The sequence below is a fragment of the Pelobates fuscus genome, chromosome 4 (assembly GCF_036172605.1).
Source record: "Pelobates fuscus isolate aPelFus1 chromosome 4, aPelFus1.pri, whole genome shotgun sequence".
Classification (NCBI taxonomy): Eukaryota; Metazoa; Chordata; class Amphibia; order Anura; family Pelobatidae; genus Pelobates; species Pelobates fuscus.
Window position 1 is genome coordinate 103,839,621 of NC_086320.1, and position 16,521 is coordinate 103,856,141.

A 16,521-nucleotide genomic window follows, 5' to 3' on the forward strand; every position below is an offset into this window, starting at 1 on the left:
ACCATACTCCATACATTGAGATTGTGTCACAGTCTGTGTATTATACCATATCCAATACATTATTGTGTCACAGTCTGTGTATTATACCATATCCCATACATTGATATTGTGTCACAGTCTGTGTATTTTACCACATCCCATACATTATTGTTTCACGGTCTGTGTATTATACCATACTCCATACATTGAGATTGTGTCACAGTCTGTGTATTATACCATATCCAATACATTATTGTGTCACAGTCTGTGTATTTTACCACATCCCATACATTATTGTTTCACGGTCTGTGTATTATACCATACTCCATACATTGAGATTGTGTCACAGTCTGTGTATTATACCATATCCAATACATTATTGTGTCACAGTCTGTGTATTATACCATATCCATACATTATTGTGTCACAGTCTGTGTATTATGCCATATTCCATACATTGAGATTGTGTCACAGTCTGTGTATTATACCATACTCCACACCTCTAGTAATAATCCTAAGAGTAATAGTTTCTGGTTCCCTGTGCTCTCCAACTCTCACCCCAGGTCTTTCCTGCTCTGATTAGCAATCTGTTCTCCACCCTTTTCACATCACAGTGTCCTCCTCCCTCCTTCCCCCTCTTGCTGCTATCTGATTCCTCCTCCCCGGGTGTGTGAGTGAGAGGGGGGAGTTGGACATCACACTCTCTCGTTACTAGTTCCTGCTTCCTTGTTCCCCGTTTCGGTGTGTGTCTGTCTCCCTGTCTCACCCGATGGGCCGGGGTCCCCCAAGATACCTGTCCTCCCCGGAGCTCCTCTGAGAGCCGCCTTGCCCCCCACGAACGGGCACCATGAGGCCGCTTCTCCGCCGGCTGCTGCGGGTCTCCAACCGGTCCATCCTCGCCTTCATATTCCTGTTCTCGCTCTCCTCGTCCTGCCTGTACTTTGTCTATGTGGCCCCAGGAATAGGTAAGATGGTGGGCCCTTCCAAGTGGCCGGGTGGCTAGAAGGCCTTACCGGCCAGGGTATGGGGGGGGGGGGGAACGTTTGTAGTTCTAATTTTCACAGGTGACATGTGGGGGACCACCTCTTGTTTAAAGGGTGTGATGGACCCCAGTACCTGTATATTTACTCACAAGGAAGATGTAGGGAACTGGTCTGGAAAGCTCACATTTTAGGCCAAAATAGTTGAGCTGAAAATGTAGATCAGTTGGAGACATTATTTTCCAAATTGCCTGATTTGCCCTAAATCTTTAAATTCGCAGGTGCAGCTCCAGATAATTACCAGTTTAGTGACTAAATCTGAAATTGTTTTATTATTTTCCATTGAAACTGCAGTGGAAATGTTAATTTGAAATGTCATGTCTGTACGTTTATTTTGTTTCTGGGGAGCTCAGAGCAACTACTATTCAGTAACTAGCACTACCCACAACAAAACATTTACCCAGTCACGAGAGAGTACTGGAGTACAATTAAATAAAATAAAATAAAAAAACAAATTATTTAATATGTGCACATTTGGTATACTAATTTAATTTTTTTTTGCTATTGGGAAGGTGCACCACTTTTAAGCCACCAATGTGCTATACTAAGCCTAATATATGTGCTTAAATAGACACCACAATCACCATATTTACTACAGCAGTTTATTGTAAAGATTGTGTTGGAAGGAATCTTTGCCTTTTTCTCCTTTCCTTTTTTTAATTTTTTTATTTCAGACATTTATAATTTTGACTGATACTGGGACTCTCCAGTACTCAAAGCCTTGTCCATAGTTTGATGCTTAAATAATGCTAAAGTTCTACTTCAGCATTTTCCGTACAAGCCTTACAAACCTTGACAAAAATCACAGACTATGATTTCTCCTGGCCCTATTGATTGTTTAGTTGTGCTGTCACAGAAAACTACCACCAGGTTACTAAAACATGTGGGATGGTATGCAGTCACATGGTTTATATCAAGTGGAAAACACTTCTACTTTTTTTTTTTTGTCACCCTAAGTAAACAAAAAACATAATAATTCCATTTTAGTTATATGCATTTCTTTATTTTGGCTCCTAAGCAAGTACATTTTATCTTATCTTTGCCATGCAGATTGCTAAGTGGCTCAAATGTATGTGATTTTCCTGTGTAAAACATGTGTAAGTGTGTAGGCAATGGAATTAAGTCTCAAGCCTCAGAATTTCAACCTGTGCCCTTCAATACATAGAAAATATATATAGGAAAAACTGGACACACCAAGTTCTATTTAAATAATACATCTTAATTTTTTGTAACATTGCCAGGAACATTGGTATTACAAATGTATGTTATGCTACTATACAACTCAAGTAAAATACTACTGTCACATTTCCTAAAATTACAGTTTAATGATTCTTTGTAGAACTTTTTTTTTCTCTACCTATCTTTTTTTTTTTTTTTTTTTTTTGATGCCAGTGCTTGTTTGTACAGTACTTTTGGAAAGAAGTACTCTGAACACTACAGTCCACTAACATCAATGATTTGACACTTACATAGGTCCTCCGGGAGCCCGCAGTCCACCCCTGCTTCACAGATATAGCGAATACGAAAGTTAAACTGCTGCATTAGAGATCTCAGTTTTGTCTGTGTTTCGATGGAATCATAGGCTGAAAGCATCAGATGACACTTAGTCAAACAATAGCACCCCATTTATGCATGTTCAGGTGAGTGCAGCCCCCTGGTTTCACTAATAGTCAAACATTCTGTCCAAATGTAGACAAAACTGACATAGCTCACACAGAAGGGGAACATCCATGTTAGATATAACTGTTAAAGAACACTATAGAACAAACCACTTCAGTTCATCAAAGTGGTCGGGGTGCATTGTCCCTGTCTCACTAAGAGAAACTGCAATGGTTACCTTGCAGAACTAGGACTGCTTCTAGTGGCTGTCAATCAGACAGCCACTAGAGGCACTTCCTGCTTGCTAAGCAACTTTTGGTCACCGACCTGATGCTGGACTTCCTCATGTGGACATCAAGCTTCAGATACAGGTATAAGTGTTCCTTTCCGTTTTACTTTTACTGTTCGTTATGTTTAAAAGAAAGGTGAAGTTAGTGTTGCAATTGTTAGGTTTTCACAATTTTTATAATCTTTTTTTTTTTTGCATGTGTGGGCTACACATGCAACACACGAGTCCTGTGTATTGAGAGCCTAAAAGCTACTCATGTGCACCATCAAATTTATGTTTGATTAAATAGTATATCAATGTGTTAACAAACAATGATATATATATATATATATATATATATATATATATATATATATATATATATATACAAAAATAGGTAAGCAAGGCACTCCTCCTGAAATTCCTCTTGTAGTAAGTCAAATGCCTAGGTGCAATCCCACGTCCAAATATACATCAATCAATAAGGGGAGCACACCAGGACTTCAATATAGTGGAAAAAAGGTATTTACACCTTTTTTCCCACTATATTGAAGTCCTGGTGTGCTCCCCTTATTGATTGATATATATATATGTAGTGTCTGTTAACAAGTGGGTTACTGTGTAAATCCATGTTTTTACTTCTAACACTTGTTGCATATCCTCATGGCACTTTCATCACTTTCATTGACCCCAATAGTGTCCGTAACTCCTTATCCACCACTTATTTACAAGTAATACATTAATATATATAATATATATATATATATACATACACACTTACCGGTGTAAGAACAGCATATAACTTTTGTAGGTACATGCAGCGTTAGTTTATACATTCAGAAACATGTGCACATCAGAGGTACCTTAGACAGTTTGCCACAATTCTCATTGACATTCGGGCAGTGGAGTTCTTTCAAAAGTAAAAATAAATAAATATATTCTGTACCAACAGACCAGCTTTCTAAAAAGGACCGCCTTATCAATTGGGGAAGTAGCAGGTCTCAAGGACCCAATGGACAAACATGCTGAAACCTCTTGTAGAAGGTTAAATCAGAAAAGAAGAAAGCAGGCTTTCGGTGAAAGGCATCTATGGCTGGGGCCACAATAGCAAGAGCACAAAACATTGGCAATCACTAGAAGATTGTACATGGGTCTGAAAAAGTTATGTCACCTGATCAGAACCATAAAGCTGGAAAATACATTTTTGTGCAGCATGTCTGAGCAGGTTCTCAAGCTTTCACCATGCAATAACGATTTGTCATTTGTTGCCAGATCGTGGATGGCTGACACAGCATCTAAATCTTGTGTGAACTACTTTTTAAAATATTTTTTTTAATTAATTTTTTAGCATTCTTTAATTTTGCAGTGCATTAAAAGACACACGCTTTTGTAGACAGTACCACATGAGTAAACATGCCACGAGAAATTTCAATGAAACAATGTGTTACGTCATGAATTTTTTTTTTAAACGATAAGAAACAAAAAGAGAATGCTGAGACAAATTTCAGCAAAAGTGTAGAAGTACAATTTTGAACATATAGCTTTGAACATAGAGCTGCTTCATCAAACATGGTTTAGGAAGTCCCACAATGGTAGGATAGCATCTGCAGAAGTCAAGGAGGCTTACAGTGCCCAGTGTAGAGCAGCATAAAGGTACTTGTCAGCGGTCAACCGATTCCCACTCTTAGGATCTGTACGGTTCTCACTAGACGATCGATGGGGATACCAGAACAGTAGGAGTGAGGGGAAGCATCCCTTCAGCCCCCAGGCTCTTAATAAAACCTGAATCTACATTTGCGGTCTCGGAGGCTCCGAAACTTCCAGACCTTCTCCCATCAGGGGAAACAGGAGGTTTAGTTGGTCCTGTGCTGCCAGCGGCGGGTTTACTTCTGTCTGTGCGGATGATGGGACCAGGTGGGCATGCATTAATGGTGGCATGAGTAGCTTGAGAGGTTGTACCCGAAGGAGGCTCTCTCTCTCCCTGGTGCTCACACTTACCATCTCCTTCTTAGGATTGTCTTGAGGTAGTCGCCATGCAAGTCTCTAGTTCTGCCCAGAACCGTGAGAAAGCTTCATCAAGCCGCAGCAAGAATTGGTCCACTGGGTTAAGAAAAAAACCCTGAAGCTGTTTAGTAGTGCCTGCTTGCGTGCCTGGTGCGTCCTCCATATTGGAAGTTCTCTTACTGCTGCTGTCAGCGGGAACCAGCATAGGCAAGTGACTCAGTGTTGTTCCATGATTTGGGAGCCGGGATAACCCTAACAGGCGGGGAGGGGGGGTTCAATGAGAAACAAAAATGCTAGGCAAAAGAATGGACTTGTGATGCCAAGAAAGTAGGACGAAGATTACAGGGGTTCTTCAAAAAAAAAAAAAATGGGAGCAGACTATAGAAAATCTGTGGGTCTTAAAAACTATCAGAGACGGATACAGAATCAGATTAACAGAAAAACCTATTACAAATGTCTTTTGTTCTTCCTACCCTTCAAGGAAAAGCTCTACTGTTCAAGACATTCCTTTTGTTAAAAAAAAGTCATCAAGGGGATTTCCAAACAAGAATTCCAAGGGGTTTATTGAAGGTTGTTCCTGGTTCCAAAGCAAGATCTTTAATTCTGGCTGGTGAACTTGAAAAGGGTGAACGTGTGTATTCATTACCAAGGGTTCTGTATGGAAACCATCCTGTCAGTCACTTATATGCTTCCGTCACTTATCTGCTTCAAATAAAAAAAGGAGACCACATGGCTACTATGGATTTACTTTCATGTTCCTATGGCAATCGCTTTAAGAAAGTATTTTCACCATCAAATCAGAGAAAACCCCACAGCACTTCCAATTCAAAATCTTACCGTTTTGGCATAGTCTCTGCTCCAAGAAGTTTAACAAAAATTCTCCCTTCCTTGGATGCATATCTCAGAGAAAAGACCAATTCCATCATTACCTATTTGGACAATTGGTTCATCATAGTCTGTTATAAACACCAACTAAGAAGAAATATCCAAACCACTGCCCAAATACAATTTTTTTTTTAAATCACTGTTTAGTAGGCATACCCCAAATGAAAACTTGCCTGCATTAAATTATGCATTTTATCATTGGTGGTATATATAACAAAAACAGCATGCAAAACTTGCAGATCTCTTGTCTGCTGCCTTTGCAAACCCTCCCCTTCTATCCCCACCCATGTTTTCTGTAGCTGTCTAATCAGAGATTTCCCTGCAGTTTAACGAGAAGTCTTTGCCGGGCAGGTGCTCTGAGCAATTGCTGCCTCTTGAATTTAGCAAACCAGGAAGTAACATTATTATTATTATTATTATTATTATTAATTTATATAGCGCCATCAAATCCCGTAGCGCTTTACAATGGGTGGACGAACAGACATGTAGTTGTAACCAGACAAGTTGGACACACAGGAACAGAGGGGTTGAGGGCCCTGCTCAATGAGCTTACATGCTAGAGGGAGTGGGGTAAAATGACACAAAAAGGTAAGGATAGTATTAGGCTAGTGACCGTTACAGAAGAGGAATCAGTCAGGAGTTATTAACAGTTTAATTGATGCGCTTTTATGAAGAAGTGGGTTTTTAATGATTTTTTTGAAGGAGTGGAGACTGGGTTAGCATCTAACGGAGGAGGGAAGCGAGTTCCACAGGAACGAGAAATGAGAAATCTTGAAGGCGAGCATCAGAGGTGGGAGTACGGACAGAAGATAGACGTAAGTCTTCAGCAGATCGTAAGGGCCTAGACGGGACATACTTGTGTATAAGGGAGGATAGATAGGTGGGAGCAGCATTATGTAGAGATTTGAATGCAAGAACCAGAATTTTAAATTGAGCTCTATATCTTATAGGAAGCCAATATAGGGACTGACAGAAGGGTGAGGCGTGGGAGGTGCGGGCGGACAGGAAGATGAGCCTCGCCCCCGCATTCATTATGGACATTAATGGTGCAAGTTGGTTGTCTGCTTGAAAGCCCAAGGGGATGTTACCACGTCAGTTTATAAAAATGTTACTTTCTATTGAAATCTGCACTTTTTGCAAAAAAGGACACACTGTATCTATATCTAACTGGAAGCCAATGCAGGGACTGACAGAGCGTGGAGGCGTGGGAGGTGCGACCGGACAGGAAAATAATCCTTGCAGCCGCATTCATTATAGATTTCAGCGATGCAAGCTGGAAACATGTAAGAACGGTGAGAAGGGGATTGCAGTAGTCGAGGCGAGAGAGAACAACAGCATGAACCAGTATCTTAGCCGCGTCCGGCGTTAGATTTGGGTGGATGCGCACTATGTTCTTGAGTTGGAAGTGACAGGATTTGACTATCGAATGGACATGGGGAGTAAAAGAGGTCAGAATCAAAAAGAACCACTAGGCAGCGAGCCTGCGAGGTAGAGGTGATGGTAGCGCCGTTGACTTGGATGGAGTCAGACACAGGAGTAGCAGCACTTGAGGGAGGAAAAACTAGAAGTTCTGTTTTGGACAGGTTGAGTTTAAGGAAGTGAGCAGCCATCCAGTTGGAAATAGCAGAGAGGCATTCAGATACACAAGTCAAGGTGGGCGGGGAGAGATCAGGCGAGAACAGTTAGATTTGCGTGTCATCTGCATATAAATGATATTGGAAGCCAAAGGAGCTGATGAGTTTACCAAGGGAGGCAGTATAGATAGAGAACAGTAGGGGGCCGAGGACAGAACCTTGGGGGACGCCGACAGAGAGGGGTTGGGGAGAAGAGGCAGTACCAGAGAAAGAAACACTGAAAGAGCGCTGGGAGAGGTAGGAGGAGCACCAGGAGAGAGCAGTATCCCGTAGGCCAAAGTTACGAAGAATGTGAAGAAGCTGTTGATGATCAACAGTGTCAAAGGCGGCAGAAAGATCAAGGAGGATTAGGATAGAGTATTGGCCGTGAGATTTAGCAGCAATTAAATCGTTGGATACTTTGATCACAGCAGTTTCGACAGAGTGACCAGCGCGGAATCCAGACTGAAGGGGGTCAAGCAGAGAGTTGGATTTGAGAAAGTCTGTCAATCTGGCGTACACAACTCTCTTGAGGATCTTGGAGGCAAATGGCAGTAGCGAGATAGGGCGGTAGTTGGATGGGGAGTTGGGATCAAGGTTGGGCTTTTTCAGAATTGGGGTTACGGTTGCATGTTTTAAGGGAGAGGGAAATGTGCCAGAGGAAAGGGAGAGATTGAAAATGTTAGCGAGAGGAAGAGCAAGAGAGGGAGACAAAGTGCGGATGAGATGCAAGGGAATAGGATCGAGGGAGCAGGTTGTGGGGCGGGAGGACAGGAGCAGAGCAGAAACCTCTAGTGCTGTAGCAGGTGCAAATGAGCACAGGATGGCAGGGGGAGTGGGGTTGGGTGGTGTATTGATAGGGGAAGGAGAGAGATTAGAGATCTCTTTCCTGATTGTAGAGATCTTCTCAGTGAAATGAGATGCAAAGTTTGTGGCGGACAAGGTGGTGGAAGGAGGGGGAGTCACAGGGCGAAGAAGAGCATCAAAAGTGTGAAACAGGTGTTTGGGTTGATAGGACAGTGTGCTTATGAGGGTGTTATATATATATATATATATATATATATATATATATATTTTTTTTTTTTTCATTATTATTGTATTTAGGTATACATATTTTTAAAGGAGAAATCTACAAAAACTAATGCTTTTTTTTTTTTTTTTTTTTTTTTTTTTTAAATGGTCTGCTAGATTTTTAATTAATCACTTCCCCCTGAAATTGAGTATAATGTATATGGGCCTCTAGGTCAAAAATGTATGGTTTGCAAACCATGTATCTGGCCTTATGGGAAAATTAATCAAAATACTTTTCTGCATGGTTCTCTCAGATGGATTCACTCAACTGCGAATTGTGGGGAATTTGCCTGTTCATTTTAAGCAATAATAACCAGTGAGCTGTGTTTGCAACTCACCTGCTTTGAATATAAATATGAAATTTCTTAATAAATGATTTAACATTTTATAGAATACTAAATAACCCTGACAGTCTTGAGCTTTTAAGGGCACTGTCTAAACACCATAACCACTATGGCCCCCGCACTGTTGTGGCATAATCTGTCAAACCTTTTTAGTATAGTACAACACTCCACTGGGCACCACTACTGCTTCCAAACTTCTCAGAGTTGGAGGAGCTGGATATCAATTTTGTTCAATAAGCATGCTTATTTAAGTCATTCACCAGATCATGTTCTCAACCTTTAAATTAATGCCTACATTGGCATCCAGCTTCTCCTGTTTGAGGACACAAGAAACAGCATGAGTTTGTTAGGAGACAAGGTCAGTGTTAAAATCGTTTGACAGATTAAGCTGGGGGGTGCTGCTAGTCCACTCAGGGTACTTTAGCTACTACAGTGAACAGTAGTAATGATGATGATGCTTGTAGCATTTATTTTAAATGAACACTCTAGTTAACCAGACCACTTCATCTCAGTGTGAGTTATTAACCCCTTAAGGACACATGACATGTGTGACATGTCATGATTCCCTTTTATTCCAGAAGTCTGGTCCTTAAGGGGTTAAGAAACTGCAATGTTTACATTACAGTGTTAAGTCGTCTTGTTGTGGATGCCAGTATGACAGCCTGTAGAAGTGCTTCTGTGGCACAGACAGAGTAAAACTCAATAATGTGACACAAAAGCCCCACAGATAAGCATTTACTCAATGTTTTTACTATGGGAACTTTTTAATGCGCATATTTGCACTAGGCCTCTATTGCTCCTCTATAAGGAGCATTGGATTTGGATCATTATTGAGGAGGCCTTGCTGCCCCTATGACTTTGCCTGGGGAGGAGAGGGCAGCAATGCCAAAGAGCCTCAGTAATGGGAACTGGTAAGTAAAACTTTTATTTGTTAAGGAACACTATAGTCTTACTTTAAAGTCTAGTTCTTTTGACCCTCCTTGTAACTAGATATGTTATTCCTCCCCTTCCCCCCATGTCCTGGGCACCTAACTTACATGTGTACTGTGCTCACTTTTCAGGTGTGTGTGTTGTTGGAAAGCAGATGACATGCTGCAAGTTGCCATGGCCTTATTTAAATTACAGCGGTGTCGTTCCCATAACCTAACACTTTTATATTGCTATACAACTATAGCTTATTGTTCTTAAACAAGCACACTTTCTGTTTGTACACTGGTTAGTGACAAAGTACATAATGCATTTTCTATAAATATATTTATAATCTAGGGATGGGATGTGTGTTTGCACAGACAAAGATTAGCTACCTCTAGTCCTTGAATAGTATAAAAAAATATCAATATTAATACACACACACATCAAATGGATGGGTTTAAATAACTTGATTGTCTGTAGCAAAGAGGGGGGGGGACATTACAATTATTTATTTTAATAAAACTAAAAAATAAAAACACATGTTTATCTGCCTGCCAACCCCCAATAACTCCCAATACACACACACTGCTCCCTAATATACACACACACTGCCCCCCAATACACACACTGTCCCCAATATGCATACACACACACAGTGCCCCCAGTACACACACTGCACCCCATACACACACACACTACACCCCTCCTGCCCCCATACTGCACCCCTCACACACTTTCTTTAAAACATCTACCAGTGCTCCACCTGAGATTAGGTTCTGGATCCGCCCTTGATGCTTATTGATATTAGGCCTTCTGGCTACCTGATTGACAACTCTGAGTTGCTGTATTAGGGATGCAAAATTTAGCAATTTTTTGTAGTGCTAAACCTCTGTCAGAACTGAGTGGGTAAAAATGAATTTTTTTTTTTATTTTTTTTTTACAAAGGTATATTTCAGAAAAATGTAACACACAGCATCATTCATAATTTTTTATCCCATTATAGGAGAATTCCAGTTCAACATAATTATGTAAAGCTGGGAATTGTACATTATTATTACTAACATTTATATAGTGCCAACATATTTCACAACACTTTACAATTTGAGAGGTGAAGAAGCCCCTGCACAAATGAGTTTACAATCTATGAGGACTACCTTTGAGGTAGTTAGGCGTCTTGCCCATGAACACTTACTGGTGCAGTGCTATGACTGGGATTTGAACCTGTGTTTCCTGAGTCTAAGGAAGGGACATAGCCAGAACACTAAATCTGAATTTCTGGGGAAATTTAAAAAGCAGCAGTGCAATTTTTAGACCAAGATAGTAGACTTGTTACTTTCAGGTATTTTTACAGCTTGCTGATTTGCACACAAATATGCATAATAATGTGCATGTCCCTTGTCACTTACCGGTTTAATGAATGAATATGTAAGAGATATGGCTGGAACCTATTAGTAAGCTACGTATGCAAATTAATACCTTACTTGTTTCCTCTTTTTTCCTACCTTACATGTTTCCTCATTTTTTTTGTGCGGCACTGATGACAAATTCTAAGTGAGATGTTGTGATCAATTCTTTATTCACTGTTTGTTTTCCTAACACTATAGTGTTTCCTTAATGCCCCTTTAAGAATTTTACACATTGTCTCAACATTTTGCTTATACTCTGTCTAATAGTTTAAAGTTTTGCTGTTTCCTGGTTGACTCTGTATACTCCCCGCTCCCCCCCCCCCCCCCCCCCCCATTGGTTGCTGTACTGGAGTTGCCCTACGAGTTTTGCACAATGTATTGTTGATGCAATAGAGTTTTTTGTTTGTCAATAACAATGTCTGGCTGAACAGGTATTTGCAATGTGTGACGCAACCAGGTTAATGCAAGTCCTCCTGAGACATGAGTCTGCTTTCAGGGCCTATGTTGCTCTTTCTACTGATGCTGAGCTTCCAGTTGCTATAGAGATTTTAATCTGCTTTCTCCCACGCAGGTCTGCCTGGCTTCAGAGTTTCCTTTGTTTAAATACAAACTTTCGAGTGTTTCTTATAACCTCCAGGTGAAATTCTCAAGCATTTTCTTTGAGAGGGCATTTGAGGTAGTTTCCCGTATTTGACTTTCAATCAATTCATAATAGTAAATTGCATATTTTAGAGAAACATCTAAGTTAGATGTGTAAGGAATAAACATATTTACCAACTGCTTATTTTATAAATCAGTTAAAATTGTTATTGTGGACATAGTATATGCCTGACACACCTGTGTACCCAGAAGAGCAATGATACACTGTTTAACCACAACATTTAAACCCGTGACATGTGAATAGAATTGATTATATCGTCACAATGGCACTTGTCAAGGGGGATATATTGGGCAGCAAGTAAACAGTCCATTTTTGAATTTCATACGTTGAAAGCAGGAAAAATGGGCACGCAAAAATATCTGATTGTCTTTAACAAGAGCCATATAGTGATGGCTAGAGGATTAGGTTAGAGCATCTTCAAAATGGCAAGTTATGTGGAGTGTTCCTGGTATGCAGTAGTTAGTACCTAGCAAAAGTGGCGCAAGAAAGGACAACCGATTTAATTATGGATGCCCGAGGCTCAATGCAGATGGGGAGCAAAAAGAAAGACCATGTGGTCCAATCTCAGTTGCAGTGGTTGGCTGAGACTGTCAGATTTAGGGATGTATCTGTGTAGACTCTGCCTTTGCCACACTTTGAACTATGGGAATCCAGGGTCGCTCATATAGTGTTAAACTTCTTGAAAATGGTTTGACAGTGCCAGGGGACTCCAGGCATTATAACAATTTCAATAAGATGAAATAGTTATAGTGCCTTCAGTGTCCCTTTAAAGGCTCCTGTAATCCCAGACAGGGACACAGTCTCTTTGCTGCAGATGGTTCACATGTACTAGGATCATCAGAGCTGAGGAACATTGAGAATCTATGATGCATGTCAGCTAAAGGAATGCTTTCATAGAGCAGTATTAACAGTGTTTGATGCGATGAAACTGAATAATCGGATGTGTCTATAAAATAGTGAGTGCGGTCCTGTATGGCTCTGCTTAATTATTTCAAGGTAGACTGCCTCTCCTGCAGGACAAAATGAAAAGCTGAAGTTGTGGTCACGCAGTGGACCCCAGGTCAGTTCTCACATCCTACTAAAACACGCACGTGTTGTGGAATGATGCCAAGGCACTCCTGGCACTATAACTACCACAGCTGTATGTATTGTCTATGGTGCTTGAAATGTTTCTTTAATTATTTTAGCACATACCTATCATGCTTTTTAAATAAAGTTGAATCTTTATTTAAACCTGTCTATAAATTGCATTTGGTATTCTTTGTTTAAATTGCAATAGAACTTACTTCTTGCTGTCATTTTGTTTATACCAAAGTGGCCTCAGATTCTAGCCTTTGCTACTCAGTATATTTAATTTGTTCACAAGATAAGGTAACGTCTGTAATATTTTTTTTTTTGCCTGTCTGTAATATGTCACAGATTATATGGCACATGTTTTGATGTAGGATTTATCCTGGAAACCCACTTATCTTAAAAATTCTATGTATTTATGTTACATAGCTGAAATGAGACTTGCGTCCATCAAGTTCAACCTTTCTCACATTTGTTTTTGCCGTTGATCCAAAAGAAGGCAAAAAACCCAGTCTGAAGCAATTACAATTTTACAACAAAGTAGGAAACAAATCCTTATTGACTTCAAAATGTCAGTCCGATATCTTCTTGGATCAAGAAGCTATTACCTCATTAATTAGAAATTATATCCCTGTATATTATGTTTTGCAAGTATTTATCCAATTGCTGTTTAAACATCTGTGTGGACTCTGATAAAACCACCTCTTCAGGCAGAGAGTTTCACATCCTCAATCCTTATTGTTCTTGCTGTAAAAAAAATAAAATCTCCTTTCTTCCAGCCTAAATGCGTGACCTTGTGTCCGTATATTCCTGTTGATGATTAGATTAAATATTTACATATTATTCAGTCATCCTATCCAAAGTGCTGTTATAACTGCCAACAGTGGTCTACTGGAGAACAGACCCACCTTGGTTTGCATGTATATAATGGGTGTAGTGGTATAGGTTTTCAGTGAAGACTATACAGGTCCTTAAAACTATTTTTCTAAAAGGAAATCACATCACGCACATGCTAATTACTAACCTCACCTTTAAAAGAGCCAAATTAAAGTTAATATAATTCCTTATCTTTTCTCATAAGTCTCATAATCATAAGTATTATTATAATACCTTCTGACTCGGTCTCTTCTTTATGGTCTTTTTTTGCAGTAATATCTTAAACATTTCGCTCACTTTCAGGTAAATTCAGGCTGATCCTAGTGTAATTCCTCTGTAAAAATTATCCTTAAAAGACGCTGTGGCAATCTTAACTATTTAGTAGATATACCCCAAAGAAAACATGAAAGCATTTTTTCTGCCATTTTCTTTGTGGTTATTTGGAGAAAAAAATAGCCTGTAAAAGCTGCAGACCTGCTGTTAGTAGTCTTTGTATGCCGTCCCCTCATTCCTGACACACACACACACTGTTTGATAATAGTTAAACAACTTACCAGGGTTGCATCATTAACCCCTTAAGACCGGAGGGCGTACAATTACGTCCTTTTTAAAGCGGCTCTAAACGCCGCCGGGCGTAATTGTACGCCCTCCGTTTTTGTTTTTTTTTACTTACCCGGTCGCCGGCGATCGCGGTTGGGGGGACTCCCAGGGAGACCCCCGCGGCACGTCCGCCCTCCAGGAGCCCTCCCGGCCATGTGAGAGTGAGGTCCTTGCGAGGACCACACAATCACATGGCCGGGATAGCTGGCTGCTGCATTGCCAGCAGGGGGGGGGGGGGGCTAACTGTAATGACAGTCCCCCTGGCTGAAATCAAATTAAAAAAAAAGTAAAATAAGTGTAAAAAATAATTATTATATACTTAGATCATATATATACACACACATACACTGTCTAGGTGTATTTTACTATTAATATATATATATAATTATATACATATACATACACACACACACACACATACACTGTCTGTGTATTTTACTATTAATATATATATATATATATATATATATAAATTTCAAATTACACGTAGACTGATACTGATTAAATATATATATAATTATTGTTATATATATATTTATATATAATATAAAAAATAAATATGTAAATACGTAAAAAAATAAAATTTAAAAATAATTAAAAATAAATAATTAAAAAATATATAGATGTGTTATTTCGTTCTAACTGTATTGTGATATTAATATATATTTATATCAAAATACATTTAGAACGAAATAATATAGCTATATACATAAATATATACGTATATATCACTATATCTATACCTATATATAAATAAAAATATTAAAAAAATTATATATATATATACACATATGTAAATATATACATATATTAATTCTACACATATATTTATGTAATATTTTTACATAATTAGGTATCCTAATTAATTACAATTAGCGGGACCTGCCTGACAACCCATGCCGAAAGTATAGGGAATTTAATTTGCTAGCACTATATTTAACCCTATAACTTTCCAAGACACCATAAAACCTGTACATGGGGGGTACTGTTTTACTCGGGAGACTAAGCTGAACACAAATATTAGTTTTTCAAAACAGTAAAATGTATTAAAACGATGATATCGCCAGTAAAAGTTACGTTTTTTGCATTTTTCACGCACAAACAGCACTTACACGGACGATATTATTGCTGCAATACTTTTTACTGTTTTGAAACACAAATATTTGTGTTCAGCGAAGTCTCCCGAGTACAACAGTACCCCTCATGTACAGGTATTATGGTGTTTTCAAAAGTTACAGCGTCAAATATAAGGCTTGTGTTTCAGTTTTTTCACATTAAAATTCGCCACATTGCTTACGTTGCCTTTGTGACCCTATGGTAGCCCAAGAATGAAAATTACCCTATGGTAGCCCAAGAATGAAAATTGCCCATGAATGAAAATTACCCTATGGTAGCCCAAGAATGAAAATTACTATACTAAATCCCAGGGTCGTCGTCCCCCCTTTACTAAATCCCGGTCATCGTCCCCCCTATACTAAATCCCAGTCGTCCCCCCCCCTATACTAAATCCCAGTCGTCGTCCCCCCTATACTAAATCCCAGTCGTCGTCCCCCCTATACTAAATCCCAGTCGTCGTCCCCCCTATACTAAATCCCAGTCGTCGTCCCCCCTATACTAAATCCCAGTCGTCGTCCCCCCTATACTAAATCCCAGTCGTCGTCCCCCCTATACTAAATCCCAGTCGTCGTCCCCCCTATACTAAATCCCAGTCGTCGTCCCCCCTATACTAAATCCCAGTCGTCGTCCCCCCTATACTAAATCCCAGTCGTCGTCCCCCCTATACTAAATCCCAGTCGTCGTCCCCCCTATACTAAATCCCAGTCGTCGTCCCCCCTATACTAAATCCCAGTCGTCGTCCCCCCTATACTAAATCCCAGTCGTCGTCCCCCCTATACTAAATCCCAGTCGTCGTCCCCCCTATACTAAATCCCAGTCGTCGTCCCCCCTATACTAAATCCCAGTCGTCGTCCCCCCTATACTAAATCCCAGTCGTCGTCCCCCCTATACTAAATCCCAGTCGTCGTCCCCCCTATACTAAATCCCAGTCGTCGTCCCCCCTATACTAAATCCCAGTCGTCGTCCCCCCTATACTAAATCCCAGTCGTCGTCCCCCCTATACTAAATCCCAGTCGTCGTCCCCCCTATACTAAATCCCAGTCGTCGTCCCCCCTATACTAAATCCCAGTCGTCGT

The 16,521-nt window shown here is 39.9% G+C and overlaps 1 protein-coding gene across 1 annotated transcript in view; it reads left to right on the forward strand.

The window, feature by feature from the left end:
• The first annotated feature begins 401 nt into the window (after nucleotides 1-401).
• Nucleotides 402-16,521, forward strand: part of B4GALT6 (beta-1,4-galactosyltransferase 6) — a 74,539-nt gene continuing 58,419 nt past the window's right edge. The window contains exon 1 of the mRNA XM_063451445.1: nucleotides 402-944. Within this exon, the coding sequence (XP_063307515.1) occupies nucleotides 827-944 (118 nt within the window). The 5' untranslated portion in view covers nucleotides 402-826. The remainder of the gene's footprint in view (nucleotides 945-16,521) is intronic.